The following is a 14035-nucleotide window of genomic DNA, read 5'->3' as shown; positions in this document are numbered from 1 at the left end:
TTGGGAACCGCCCGTAGGAGGTGGAGCACCGGGGAAGGACAGCACATGACATATAGCAGCAAATAATCTTACCTGATTATCTGTGCAGCAGGGAGAGGGATCCTGGAGAGCTGATAGAAAAATGGCTGGTGGGCAGCAAACATGCTGTGCTCCCGCCAGCTGGGCTTTAAGTAGCCCACGTATAGCCCTTCACCGGCTACAGGAGGTGAGGGGGTGGGCCCGAGAGGTGAGACTAACCCCCTGGTCAGGAGGCTCCCCTCGCCGATGGCGAGGGGGCCACTTTCCTGTGCCACTATTTGTCCTAAAGTATGTAATAGTGCAGCTTTTGATCTTATTAGCATAACATTAATATAGTAACAATCTTTATCAAAAATATTTTTTAAAAACTCCTTTTTAGAAAAATGGATTGAACTTATTAAAATAATAATGCATACATACCTGATCCTTTACCAAGTGATCTTTTAAAGATCAAGGGACCTTTATGTATATTTATTTACATATTAAAGTGCTTTATGACACCACATTGGCCTGGAGTCATCAAATATCAGCGATATCTGCCTTTGACTTTCATGGCAAGTAACGCAGATTTGGGCGCGATAATGCAGATCATGCTTTAAAGATTCTGAGCCATTGAGAGGTGATACAGATAATTTAGGTAATTGATTGTATCTTGCTGTTTGAGCAACAACATTTCCAATAATGTTTACAATCTTAATCCAACATACATATGTGACGGTAGGGATAGCTGGCATCACAAAACTGGGTGAAGCCCAGCTAACTACCCCTAGATCCATGTAACTTGGCTACCTATGTAAAGCTTATTTTGGCCAAATGTATTTAATATCTGGGGGAGAACAGGGAATGTATAATGCTCTATGTCTGTAAGAATGTATTTCAAAGTCTGTATTGGTTATTCCCTGTAAATGCAATCCCACAGTTTAATGAATCAACATTGTTCTGTGATGTGATGTGATTTGGGAGTCAGCCCTGTAAAGTGTAAATTGGATTATGTACTCATTTCTAAGATAGCAGACTTGTAATGTGATTTGCATGTGAGTTGCATTTCTATGGAGTGGACTGTGATTTAATCAGCTGATGTTCCTGCAGATAAATGTATTGAGACAATGGTTGGGAGCGTGGAGGTGTTACAGACATTTGGTGAGTGAGAGAGTGAACAATCAGGGATGGGGATGGTTTCTTAGCACGCCCTCTGGCTGTTGTGGCGCCAACCTAATCCATGCTCTGATTGTCCAGAAGCCCCCTCCCATGTAACAAATAGCCACAGAGGGCTATATAAAGGGTGCTGCTGGTCAGAGAATTGAGATCTACCTTCAGAGAGCATCTGAGATACTGAGAGACACTCTGGGAAGGAGTGTGGAGATTCCCTAAGAGGACCATCTGAGAGACACTCTGGGAAGGAGTGTGGAGATTCTCTCAGAGGACTATCTGAGAGACAGAGAGACTGAGAGAAATTCTGTAAAGGAGTTTGGATCTTTACAGTGACCAGCTAGAGATATGTCAGCGGCTCTGCTGTCTGATCAGCCCTCTGATATCCTGGGCGAGAAGCGGACAGGGCAAGCCTTCTTGAAGCACCTAGCGAGGCTAGAGTCTACTCCCCAGGACCCCAGTTGGTATTGTATCTTGTTTTGTACATCTTTGTTTTGTCTGCTGGCGTGCCAGAATTAACCTCATTTTATTCAACAACCTTGTCCTGTCTAGTGCTAGGGATCCCGGTGGTTTCGGTGTGACAACATTCTGTACTTGTTCAAACCTATACTTTTAAGAACAAAGTGCGTACATTATGAACTTCTTGCCAAATGAAATAACACCTTCTTGATATCTATAAAACAAAAAAACACTTGCTAATAACCTTTTATAAAACTAATCAGACTGTTTTGCTTTCGATGGTCATTAATGTCTTAATAGCCTTTGATGTATCCAGCAAATAGTTGAATTATATAATCTATTTAACATAATACTTCATAATACTATATACAGTACAGTATATGCAAGTTAGTTTTTATTGGTTATATAAAATGCACAGATTACAGAAGAAGGTGACCACAGTGAACTTTCAAAGGTTTTAGGAATCACCACAAATCTTTGGGGACCACAGTTTGAGAGCAACTGTTTTATTATGTCAGTGTTTAACACAGTATTTGATTTCACCTATTTTGCTTTTATCAGACAGGGGCTGTCCATCAGGAGTTTTATAAAGACTGTGACCTGACAATAGGAGCAATAATCAATGTGTGGGGAAGAAAGATAATCCTATGTGACTGCGATGAATTCACCAAGAACTATTTCAGAACAAAATATGGAATTGGTAAGAAACGAAATTTCAATTTTTAATCAGAAAGCAATACATTGCAGACACAAAAACAAGCAAACCCACAGAGTCAGATACAAAAAGAAAAATAACCTGGTTGCGTTATTTGTAAGATTGATTGGTTGCTCTATCTTGCTGCATGTAATATTATAATTAGGGATGGATTTTTTAATGATCAATGTGTGAAAATGTACTAACGTTATAGTTAAATCGAAAAAAAGACACATGCTTTCCATCCTTTTGTTACATTTTAATTTGAGGATATAGTCTTATATTTAAAAAAATCTAAAACTTCATGTTTTGGTTTTGCCAGCACTCAATTGGTTTTGGATTTGAAACAATGAAACATTTAAAAAAAGACATTTGTTCAAACTTTCACACTCAAAAGTTTACCCAGTTTTATAAAATTGATTGCCAGTTGGATTCAAAGGTTCTTTTTTTTTTGCACCAATTTTTTTTTTATTATTAAGTTCTTGATACAGGCATACAACAATCTTTCAACACAATGTCTTGTAATTCAGCATCTGTGGCACTTATTTTTATAACTACCTATGGTAACTGGACGTACCGGGGGGACACACTGACATACAACACCACAAGACAGGACTACACACGGGAAGGGGAGGGGGGGGGTGCAGTCTTGGATGCCTTTAGCTCGGCTTCTTTCCACTTGGTCCTGAGTATGAGGGATCGGATTCCATTTGTGACCTCAAAATATTCCAACGATCTATTCTGGGTCCTGTCCACCCTACCCGTCTCTTGTTTGCCTAACGTCAGTACCAGCCCATCCAAAGAGAATGCATTTTGAACTATCATAGCAGTATATTAGAGGCATCTACCCCTGGGATGTCTGATTGGGCTAGCCATGGAGCCCATACTTTTAGAAAATTTGTGCCGGTGTCGTTGACCATACTCGTCAACTGCTCCATCCAGCAGACGTACCAAATTCTGTTCCGAATTTTTGGGATATTGGGTAAATCAGGTTGCTTCCACAATGCTGCAATTTCGCACCTCATGGCCATAGCAAAATGTGCGATTAATTTATGCTCTGGTCTGTTTAGTCCCCTGGTGCGCCTGCCCAGCAGGAGCAACCAAGGATCCAAAGGGACCGTGTGGCTGAGTAAACTCTGCAGCCAGTCTCTGATAGCTTCCCAAATCGGGGCCACTTTGGCGCAACCCCACAGCATGTGCAGCAAGTCTGCCTGCTCCCCACATTGTTTTGGGCACAAGGGGTGGATAATCTTTGACAAACTTATCCAATCTTTTCGGGGTAAGATACCATCTCATTAGGACCTTGTATGCATTCTCCTTTAATGTGGTGCAGATGGAACTTTTTGCTTCCGCTAATCCTATAGTGTCCCAGTACTCGTTTTCTAAAGTCTCCCCTAAGTCCTCCTCCCACAGGACCCTGTAACTCAGTTTGTTGTCACCATCTTTTGCAGGACAGACCACCTCTCTATAAATGCCAGAGATAAGTCTCTTGGTATCTGTCCCTCTGGAACAGAGCTGCTCGAAATTTGTGCGCCTGGGGCGTTTTGGGATTTTAATGTAGAACGCTCGAATCTGGAGGTACCTAAAGAATTCTGAGTTTGGTAATGCTTTCTCGGATTTAATTTGTTCAAAGGATTTTATTGAAATTCTGCCCTCCAGATGTAGTAGCCTCGTGAGGCCCTTTTGTTTCCAAATTACAAAGTCCTTGCTCAGCAGGCCAGGAGCGAAATCAGGGATACCCAAGAACGGGGTCAATAAGGAGTGCTGCCTTGAAAGGGCATATTTATATCTGCTACCCTCCTATACTGCCAACGAGCTGCCCAGTGCGGAAAGCGGTTCACTGATGGTGCTAATCACCTTTTTTGGAAGCCAAATTAAGTCCTGCAGCTCTACCAGAGCGCAGCATGCTTTTTCCAGTTCCACCCATTGCCAGAGGCTAGGGTGTGTGTGCCATAGAGTAATTTGGGATAATTGGGGCGCTCTGAAATACGAGAACAAGCAGGGTACCCCCAGCCCCCCTCTGGTCGTGGGCCTAACTAGCGTACTTGATTTTATGCGTGGAGTTTTATTACCCCAGACAAATTTCACCATAGAGGACTGCAGACGGAGGATGTCGTCTCTAACCACTTGTATCGGGAGGGTTTGGAACAGATATAGAATCCTGGGGAGGAGATTCATTTTAATACTCTGGATTCTACCGATCCAGGATATTCCACAACCTGACCAACGCCTGAGATCCTCCTTCAGGGTCCTTATCGGTTTGGGGTAATTTGCTTTATATAGGTCCCTATAATTCTTTGTAATATTAACCCCTAGGTATTTAATTTGGATGGCTTGCCATTTGAAGTTGAAATTTACCTCAAGTAATTTTTCCGTGAGCTTAGGAAGGTTTAAATTTAGGGCTTCTGACTTTGCTTGGTTGATTTTGAAACCAGATAGCTTATTAAATTCCCCCAGCAAGCTAAAGACATTCGGCAGAGAGGTAAGGGGCTGTGATAATGTTAGTATAACATCGTCTGCATACAGGGCCACTTTGTGTGACTGTTCTCCAATTTGGATTCCTGCTGTGTTTGGACTAAGGCGAATATGTGCTGCTAGGGGCTCAATGCATAGTGCGAAATGGAGCGGGGACAGGGGGCAACCCTGTCTGGTGCCACTCTTTATCGGGAATTCCTCCGACGGGAAGCCCTGGTGCCTGACCCTCGCCGTCAGTCCCCGATACAGAGCTAGAATTGCGCCCAACATTCTCCCACCAAAGCCCATCTGCTCAAGCGTCGCCCTCATGTAGGGCCAGTCTATTCTATCAAAAGCTTTTTCTGCGTCTAGACTTAGAACCAACGACGGAATATTTTTCCTCTTCGCCAAATCGATTAAATCTATGATCCGTCTGGTGTTGTCTGACGCCTGCCTGCCGCATATGAACCCTACTTGATCAGGATGGACCAGCTTTGGCATAATCCGATTAAGCCGATTAGCCAATAATTTGGAGAATATTTTGGTGTTCGAATTAATCAGAGAGATGGGTCTATAGCTTTTGCAATCTGCTGGGTCCTTCCCTTGTTTATGTATCACTGAGATAGACACTTGTAGCATAGAGCATGGGATAGGGGCACCCTCCAGAAAGGAATTGTATAATTTTAATAGGTGCAAAGCCAAGATATTCCGACATTTTTTATAATAAAGGTTCGAGAAGCCATCCGGGCCCGGGGCTTTGGATGCCTTCAGTGACTTCATTACCTCTAGGAGCTCCTCTAGCGAGAAGTCATCCTGTAGCGCCTAACTTTCCTCTTTGCTTAATCTAGGTAATTTAGCCCCCTCTAGGAATGTCTTCAGTTGTCTACTGGTGGTTGCACTCTGGGTGACTTTCGCCCCATCATATAGGGTCTCATAATACGCTTTGAACTCTGCTACAATTAGTTTGGGGTCAGAAGTGAGGTCTCCCTTCTTATTCCGAATCGCCTGAATGTGGAAATTTATATAATGGACTCTATTTTTAAGTTTTCTGGCAAGGGGGGTATCCGGCTTGTTTGCTTTTTCATAAAATTTCCGTTTTGTCCAGGACAACTCCTTCTCAGCTCGGGAGGCCAGCAGCAAATTTAGTCTGGTTTTGGTATCTATCAGCTTCTTTAACGAGGCCGCTAGTTTCTTATCGTTGGGTAGGGAAGAAAGGACGGCCAATTCAGATTGTAATTGTTTAATTTTTTGATCATTCTCCCTTTTGCGTCTGCTTGCCAACCCTATTAGTTCTCCTCTCAGAGTTGCCTTATGGGCCTCCCATAGGGTGTACTGTGAAGTAACACTGCCGACGTTCTCCTTAAAATAGTCCCTGATTTTATTTCCCACGCTTTGTTCAATCTCGGGGATTTTTATCAATAGTTAATTTCGTTTCCAATTCATTCTTGGTCTGTCCACTCTGTAATCAGAGCACCGCAGCTCAATAGGCACATGATCAGACCATGAAATATCATGGATACCCATGTAGGTGATCTGAGAAACCATTCTATTAGATACAAAGAGATAATCTATCCTGCTATATCTGTCATGTGGGTGGGAGTTAAAGGTGAACCCCTTTTCTTCTTGGTGTTGTTCACGTCAGATATCTGTTAGATTGTTAGTCTGAAGCCCTTGGAGCCTTGCGGATCTCGCCTTCGGTCTCTTGTGCCCTCCGGGGGTACATCGGTCTAAAGTCGGATCTAACGTCTGGTTGAAGTCACTGCCAACCACTACACCCCCTTGTGCTAGCCTATTAAGAATAGAAAAGAATCTGACTAGGAAAGCTTCCTCGTGTTCACTCGGCACATAAACCGTGGCCAGTGTAATAGCTTGCCCCTGTATATCACCCACAATAATTAAGAATCGACCGTTTTTGTCTCTCCTCGTATGTGTGATACTCAGGGGCAAACGGTTACTGCACCGACACACTTTATTCGAGCAAATACCCAGTATGTACCTGGCAGATACCTGGAATGCGCCGCTCCTCACCTCTGACAAGCCCTGTTGCGTTTGCCTTCCCAGCCTGGGTTCATGCCTGGCTGACAGGCGGCTGATCTGTTAAATGATAATGATTAGGATTTAATAGGCTGCAATGCTTCGCGTGTCTACCAGATGGCATAAATTCATGAATTGTAATGCAGTATATATATATATATACTGTGCAGTATTGCAGCCAGCGGGAATAAAATGCTTCAATCCCTGCCTGGAAAATACCTCAATGCACTCGGGCAGAAAACAGTCACAAACCTCAATACACCCGGGTATACCCGAATTCGTGGGACTAGCCGAGCTCGAATAAAGTGTGTCGCCAGTGTATGTATTAGGATTGCCACCCCGTTTTGTTTCTTAGTGGCAGGTGCTGACAACCACTGTCTATATCTGCAATCAATATACTTGGGGGGGGCTAGTTTTGGCGAAGTGTGTCTCCTGGATCATAATGATGTCTGGGTCCGATCTCTTATAGTCTGTCATGGCTACTCTCCTTTTTTGGGGGCTATTAAAACCCTTCACGTTGTGGGAGATTATTACGATATCCCTACCCATTTGTAGAAACCGTGCTCAGCTCTTGACTATGGACCTTCCGGGCGTTCGGGTCTGCCCTGTGTGAGGACCATTCTGGATGTACGAACCACTCCTGTCTTAAGTTCCTGGACTGCAAAGGGGAAGAACAAAGGGGCACACATAAGGAATACATTGAAACAAAAACATTGACACAGATAACAATGCTGGTGGTCGAGCAGGGTCGGACCCCAGTCGCCTCCCAGCTTGCCCCTCCCGGGCGTCCAGCCTGGGCGCAGTCCTGGGCGATCTTCTTCCCTGTGCTGCGACCCATATCAGCTGTCCCGGTGAGAACTTTCATGAGCCACCTGGGGCGTAACCCCCTGGCACCCATGTGGAGTCCCATGGCGATGGCGGGTACGGACCCACACCTCCCTCCCCCCCCTAACATTAGCTATCTATAAGAGCAAAAAACACCTCTCCCATTTAACACTCGCCTCCTCACCCCATTCTTCCATTCCTACAGGAGGTCCTGCACTCTGCCCCGATGTCTATTAATCGTCTGCGGCTTCCCTCTTCCCTCTACCCTTTGCTGTCCCGAAGTGGGATCTTCTCGTATGGGCACTCGGTGATGTCCCCTCCCTCTACCCCTCTGATAAGGCCCTATGCCCGATCCAACGCTCTTTTGACCCAGCCCCCTCTTTCCTTCGTGCATGGAGCGACATAACCCGCCCTGCTGACCCCCGCAGATTCTTTGTATTTGTGGCCCCGTGGCCGTCTCTCCCTGCTCAGTTCTGGCTCCGGATACCCTGACCTTTATCTATTTTCCCCTCGTGTATGTTTCCCTTATACCAACCGCCCCCTGCTGCACTGACCCTTTCACCCTATGTCTCTCTCTCTGTCTTTCCTTATCTCTCCATGCCCCCGGTCCTATCCTCCTCATCGCCCCTGTCCTGTGCCGGATCTTTGTGCTCTGGCTCCGCTCGTGCTCTCTCTGCCCCATCCTCTCCTGTCTGTGGCCGGGGACGCCTTCCGAAAGCGTGCTTCCGTCGCCCTTCTGCTGACGTCCGCTTGGGAGCCGGATCTGCCTCCTCCAAGATGGCCGTCTGCTTATTTCCTGTGACGCTCTTCCGGTCTCTGCCATTTTGTGGCCGGATGCTCAAGGAGATAGACGCTTTCCCGCTCAGCTTTCCCGCCGCCCCTGCTTCTTCATCCGCTGTCGCCTATCATGGCATCCACCTCTGCACCTCTTCAGCGTGCGTTCCACCGCCATCTTTCTTGTTTTTCATGCCGATTTTGGGACAGCAGGCCAGGTAAGTCTTCTCCCTTACAGCTTATTTTGGTAGTCAGAGGTAGGACAGCCAAGTGTCCGGCGAAGGAGTTAGGGAGCAGGTTCAACGTCTTTCTGGGTCCCATTTTTCGCGTTTTCAGGAGCGTTTCAACAGCGTGGTAGGGCATGTATGGGGGAGTGCAAGACAACTTTATTGCAACTAGGCTAAGACCTCGGGAACCATTAACAACCATAACAATGGAAACTGGTAATTTAGTCTTTTTCCGCGTCCGATGCCTCGCGGTTCCCGCGGGCTGTCTGCCACTCCGCCTCCGGCAATTGATCTCTGCATAGGCCTTCTACCGGTCCCTCCTTTACCCCCAGCTTATGGAGAAAACTCTCGCTCTCCTCTATTTCTCGAATAAAGATGGCCCTCCCGTTCTTGATGACCAGCAGGCCGAACGGGAAGGTCCACCTGTACCGGATCGCTCTCTCCCGGAGTAATTTCGTGACCGGCTGTAATTTTCTCCTTCTGGCGAGGGTAACTGGGGACAGGTCTTGAAATATCTGTAGAGCGGCATTTTCAAATCTACAGGAGCTCTCCGATCTCGTTTTTTGGAACACCACGTCCCTGGTCCTGAAGTAATGGAGTCTAGCGATGACATCCCTGGGCAGCTCCGTTGCTGCAGGTCTGCTCCGTAGGGCCTGGTGGCCGCTGTCCATCAGAAGCTCAGTCTCTGGCCGGTCAAGGAGCAATGCCGCAATCCAACGGGAGACAAATCCCTCGACATCCTCAACCTCCTCTGGTATGCTTCGGATCCTAATATTATGGCGGCGATCCCTATTCTCCACGTCTTCTTGACGATCAGCCAATTCATTTATCTGGGCTTGTAGGTGAGCGGATCTTTTCTCAGTTTTTTTTACGGATTTGGATGTGGCCGCCATTTTTTCCTCTAGTGCTCCGGTGCGCTCTCCAACACCCTGTACCTCTTTACGGAGCTCCTGAATTTCTGCATGTAGCAGGGTTTTCATGTCTCTGTAGAGCCTGTCAAAATCGCACCAGCGGACCGGCAGTTGCTCGGGTTCCTCCGTCAGATCTTCCTCCTGGTCGGAGTCGGGGCCTGCAGCCGAGTTCGGTGCCATTTCACCTCCGGCCCCCCTCACGGCCGATTCAAATATTTCCGCAAATCACCGGTTGTTTTCTTTTTACTGTTTTGCGGAGCCATCCCTGCACGTTTATTGTTTGGGCTTAGAGGAATTAGGGGTGAAAATCTTGCTTTAAAAAGTGTGTTTTGCTGCTTTTAATACGGTGGGGGACGGAGCTCAAGGTTTACGCATCCATCCACCACACCATCGCGCATGCGCCTCCTCAAAAGTTCTTTTTAAAGTTCGACTCAAACTTTTGAACACATTTCGAAGTTGGTAATGTTAGGTTTCAAACCTGTAAATCTTCCCGTCCTTAACTTATGTTTACTGTACACTACCGACACGCTTTATTACTCTGCGGCCAGATCCGCAAGCCGGGAGATTTCCCGGCTTGCTAGTGGCCGCCCCTCGGCGTGCCGCGCGTCATAGACGCGCGGTCACGCGTCTTCGGGAGCGTGCGCCCCCTGCACGCGCGTCCAGGGGCTCCCCGAGGGAGCCCTGGTGTCCCGCGATCGCGGGACAGCGGCAGGGGGTTCCGGGGGACCCGGCGGACCCGGCAGCGGTAGGGAGAGCGCCCCGATCGGAGGGCGCTCTTCCGCTGCTTCGGCGCGCGCCCGTCACTCTCGGGCGCGCGCCAGGCTACTGCTGCGGCCAAGAACGGGCAAATGCTCGAATAAACTTGGCCGCAGCAGTATATTGATGCAGGGGAAGGCCAAGAAATTCCATTGTAACATTTGCAAGTTATGTTTCCCAAAGGAAAAAAAATGGATTTCCTGTAAATAATTATTAGAACACTCTCTTGATCAATGCTCAATGTTTCACCATTTTGGCACATCCATGTTATAACTTTCCTTTCCAAAAAGAACATTCATTTTTGTCTTGAATGTAGAGTATCTACTGTATCTATCACAGTCTCAAGAGTAGTAAAATACACGTTTAATTCCATTCCTATAAAGCAGTGATTTCCAACTCCAGTCCATAAGAACCCCCAACAGGCCGGGTTTTAAGTAAATTCCTGCTTCCGCACATGTTGCTTAGTCATTTTAATTTAGCTACCAGGTCTGAAGCAGGGATATCCTTAAAACTTGGACTGTTGGGGATTCTTGAGGAATATAGTTGGGAACAACTGCTATAAGGGACTGGTGAAATCACCATTAATCTATTTTCAATGATGACCACTTTTACTGTATGTACCTTTTCCAAAGAAAAGAATCCTTATTTGGGTAATATTTTCACATTAATTAGACTTCCATCACCTTTATCAATTGTTTGATCTTTTTATAGTATGTTACTCCATATTCAAGGTTCAGTCCTACTAGTATACAATTGAAAATTATACTCCCTTGCATCTACAGTTTTACCATTGTTTTAAGTATGTTTTCATTCCTTCATGAAAATATATTATTTTAGAAAATGTGTGTTAATATATGTTATTCCCAACTGAATTAAGGCTTGTAAAATGATTTGCAATCTTTAATTGCAGTTTTTGGATTATTATTGCATTAATTTTGGATTCTGAATTTGTGTCGATAAGCTCATGACATTGCTCATTTTCTCTGTTATTGACACTAGATGGCATTGCATTTCTAGTTATACTGTACATGATTAGTTCTCTATTTTTGAAAAAAGGACAGATGTGTAGAATATTTACAGTAGAAGTCAGCAAATTATTTTGAAATACACATTCTTAGTAGCTCAAAACCCAAACCCACTGTATTATGTGTGTGTGTGTGTGTGTGTGTGTGTGTGTGTGTGTGTGTATATATATATCGGGCGCTTTTCCTCTTCTTGTTTATCTAATAGGTATCTGTTGGGAGGTTGTTGACCCCAAAGAAGAAGCTGTCCGGACCCTATAACCATTCACACGAGGTTACCCAATACTGGGTTACAGGACATTAGACCATCATTTTTTGGTATATATATATATAGATATAAATCAATAGACAGCGCCTGTTAAAGTAACCACCCAAATGGTAAACTCCCAAAAACCACCAAAAAACGCCCTGGTCAGCACAGATGACTAAAATGAATACCATATTATGCAATAATTATGTGTGGTAGTGACAGCTATGGTGGTGGATAGTAATTGTGAGATATAACTATGTAGCAATATATACGAAAAATAAAAATTGTGTAAAACAATAAAAAACAATAATGAAAAATATATAGAATGTAAAAATATATAAATATATATAAAAAAATATATTAAAAAATGTCAAAGTTCAAGAATGACCAAAAAATGATGGTCTAATGTCCTGTAACCCAGTATTGGGTAACCTTGTGTGAATGGTTATAGGGTCCGGACAGCTTCTTCCTTGGGGTCAACAACCTCCCATCAGATACCTATTAGATAAACAAGAAGAGGAAAAGCGCCCGATCCTTGGTGTAAAATCCAAATCCAAAGTTTTAATAACATGAACCAAGATAATTGCACACTCACAATTTGCCACTGATTATATATATATATCATATCAAAATATTACTTGTGATCACAATTATCACCTAGCCTACATATATTTATTTATTTATATAAAATAAAAAAAACGAATAGACGATACCGTTCTGTGGCTAACAAAATCTTTTATTTGTGTGAGCTTTCGAAATACACTGATCTCTTTTTCCGGCGGTGTTACAATGAATATAGCACAAAAGGGTTTTTACTTTATAACAGTGCATCCTGGAATGTGATCTGTGATTATCTGAAGCCTATCCCTCCCCCGTTAGCCATAGAACGGTATCGTCTATTCGTTTTTGATTATTAAGCTCGGCTAACAAGGTACAGATACATCTACATATATATACAGTTGTGTGAAAAAGAAAGTACACCCTCTTTGAATTGTATGGTTTTACATATCAGGACATAATAACAATCATCTGTTCCTTAGCAGGTCTTAAAATTAGGTAAATACAACCTCAGATGAACAACACAGGAAATATTACACCGTGTCATGATTTATTTAACAAAAATTAAGCCAAAATGGAGAAGCCATGTGTGAAAAACTAAGTATACCTTATGATTCAATAGCTTGTAGAACCACCTTTAGCAGCAATAACTTGAAGTAATCGTTTTCTGTATGACTTTATCAGTCTCTCACATCGTTGTGGAGGAATTTTGGCCCACTCTTCTTTACAACGTTGCTTCAGTTCATTGAGGTTTGTGGGCATTTGTTTATGAACAGCTCTCTTAAGGTCCAGCCACAGCATTTCAATCGGGTTGACGTCTGGACTTTGACTGGGTAATTGCAACACCTTGATTCTTTTCTTTTCAGCCATTCTGCTGTAGATTTGCTGTTGTACTTGGGATTATTGTCCTGTGGCATGACCCAATTTCGGAGAAGCCTTAACTGTCGGACAGATGCCCTCACATTTTACTATAGAATACTTTGGTATACAGAGGAGTTCATGATCGACTCAATGACTGCAAGGTTCCCAGGTCCTGTGGCTGCAAAACAAGCTCAAATCATCACCCCTCCACCACTGTGCTTGACAGTTGGTATGAGGTGTTTGTGCTGATATGCTGTGTTTGGTTTTCGCCAAACGTTGCGCTGTGCATTATGGCCAAACATCTCCACTTTGGTCTCGTCTGTCCAAAGGACATTGTTCCAGAAGTCTTGTGGTTTGTTCAGATGCAACTTTGCAAACCTAAGCCGTCCTGCCATGTTCTTTTTAGAGAGAAGAGGCTTTCTCTTGGCAACCCTTCCAAACAAACCATACTTGTTCAGTCTTTTTCTAATTGTACTGTCATGAACTTTAACATTTAACATGCTAACTGAGGCCTGGAGAGTCTGAGATGTAACTCTTGGTTTTTTTGCAATTTCTCTGAGCATTGCATGGTCTGGCTTTGGGATGAATTTGCTGGGACTTCCACTTCTGGGAAGATTGGCAACTATCTTGAATGTTTTCCCCTTTTGAATAATCTTTCTCACTGTAGAATGATGGACTTTAAATTGTTTGGAAATGGCCTTTATAACCCTTCCCAGATTGATGGGCAGCAACAATTGCTTCTCTAAGATTATTGTAGATGTCCTTGACATTGTGTTAACACACACCTGAATGCTCCAGATCAGCAAACTGCTAAAACTTTGGCTTTTATAGAGGTTAAACAGGAAACGGGCCTTCCGCGCTCGAGCTATCCAAAACCGTCTTATAAGGTCAGTCTCCCCTTGTTGCTGGCTGTGTGGAAGCGCCTCCTCAAAAACGCTCCTAAAGGGGGCTCCAGATGGAGACCCCAGAAACAAAATCAAATACACACAAAGCGCACCGGAGGTTACCGAACAGCCATAATAAAGGAATTGTAAAAAACGTGT

General features: G+C 44.3%; 1 protein-coding gene across 1 annotated transcript in view; it reads left to right on the top strand.

Moving 5' to 3' along the window:
• EFHC2 (EF-hand domain containing 2) overlaps positions 1-14035 on the top strand; it is a 173552-nt gene that overhangs the window by 48212 nt on the left and 111305 nt on the right. Inside the window, exon 7 of the mRNA XM_075589734.1 lies at positions 2188-2326. Coding sequence (XP_075445849.1) covers positions 2188-2326 — 139 coding nt within the window. The remainder of the gene's footprint in view (positions 1-2187; positions 2327-14035) is intronic.

Source organism: Ascaphus truei, chromosome 3 (genome assembly GCF_040206685.1).
Source record: "Ascaphus truei isolate aAscTru1 chromosome 3, aAscTru1.hap1, whole genome shotgun sequence".
Taxonomy (NCBI): Eukaryota; Metazoa; Chordata; class Amphibia; order Anura; family Ascaphidae; genus Ascaphus; species Ascaphus truei.
The sequence above is the reverse complement of the archived record's forward strand: the minus strand, read 5'-3'. Positions and strand labels throughout refer to the sequence as shown.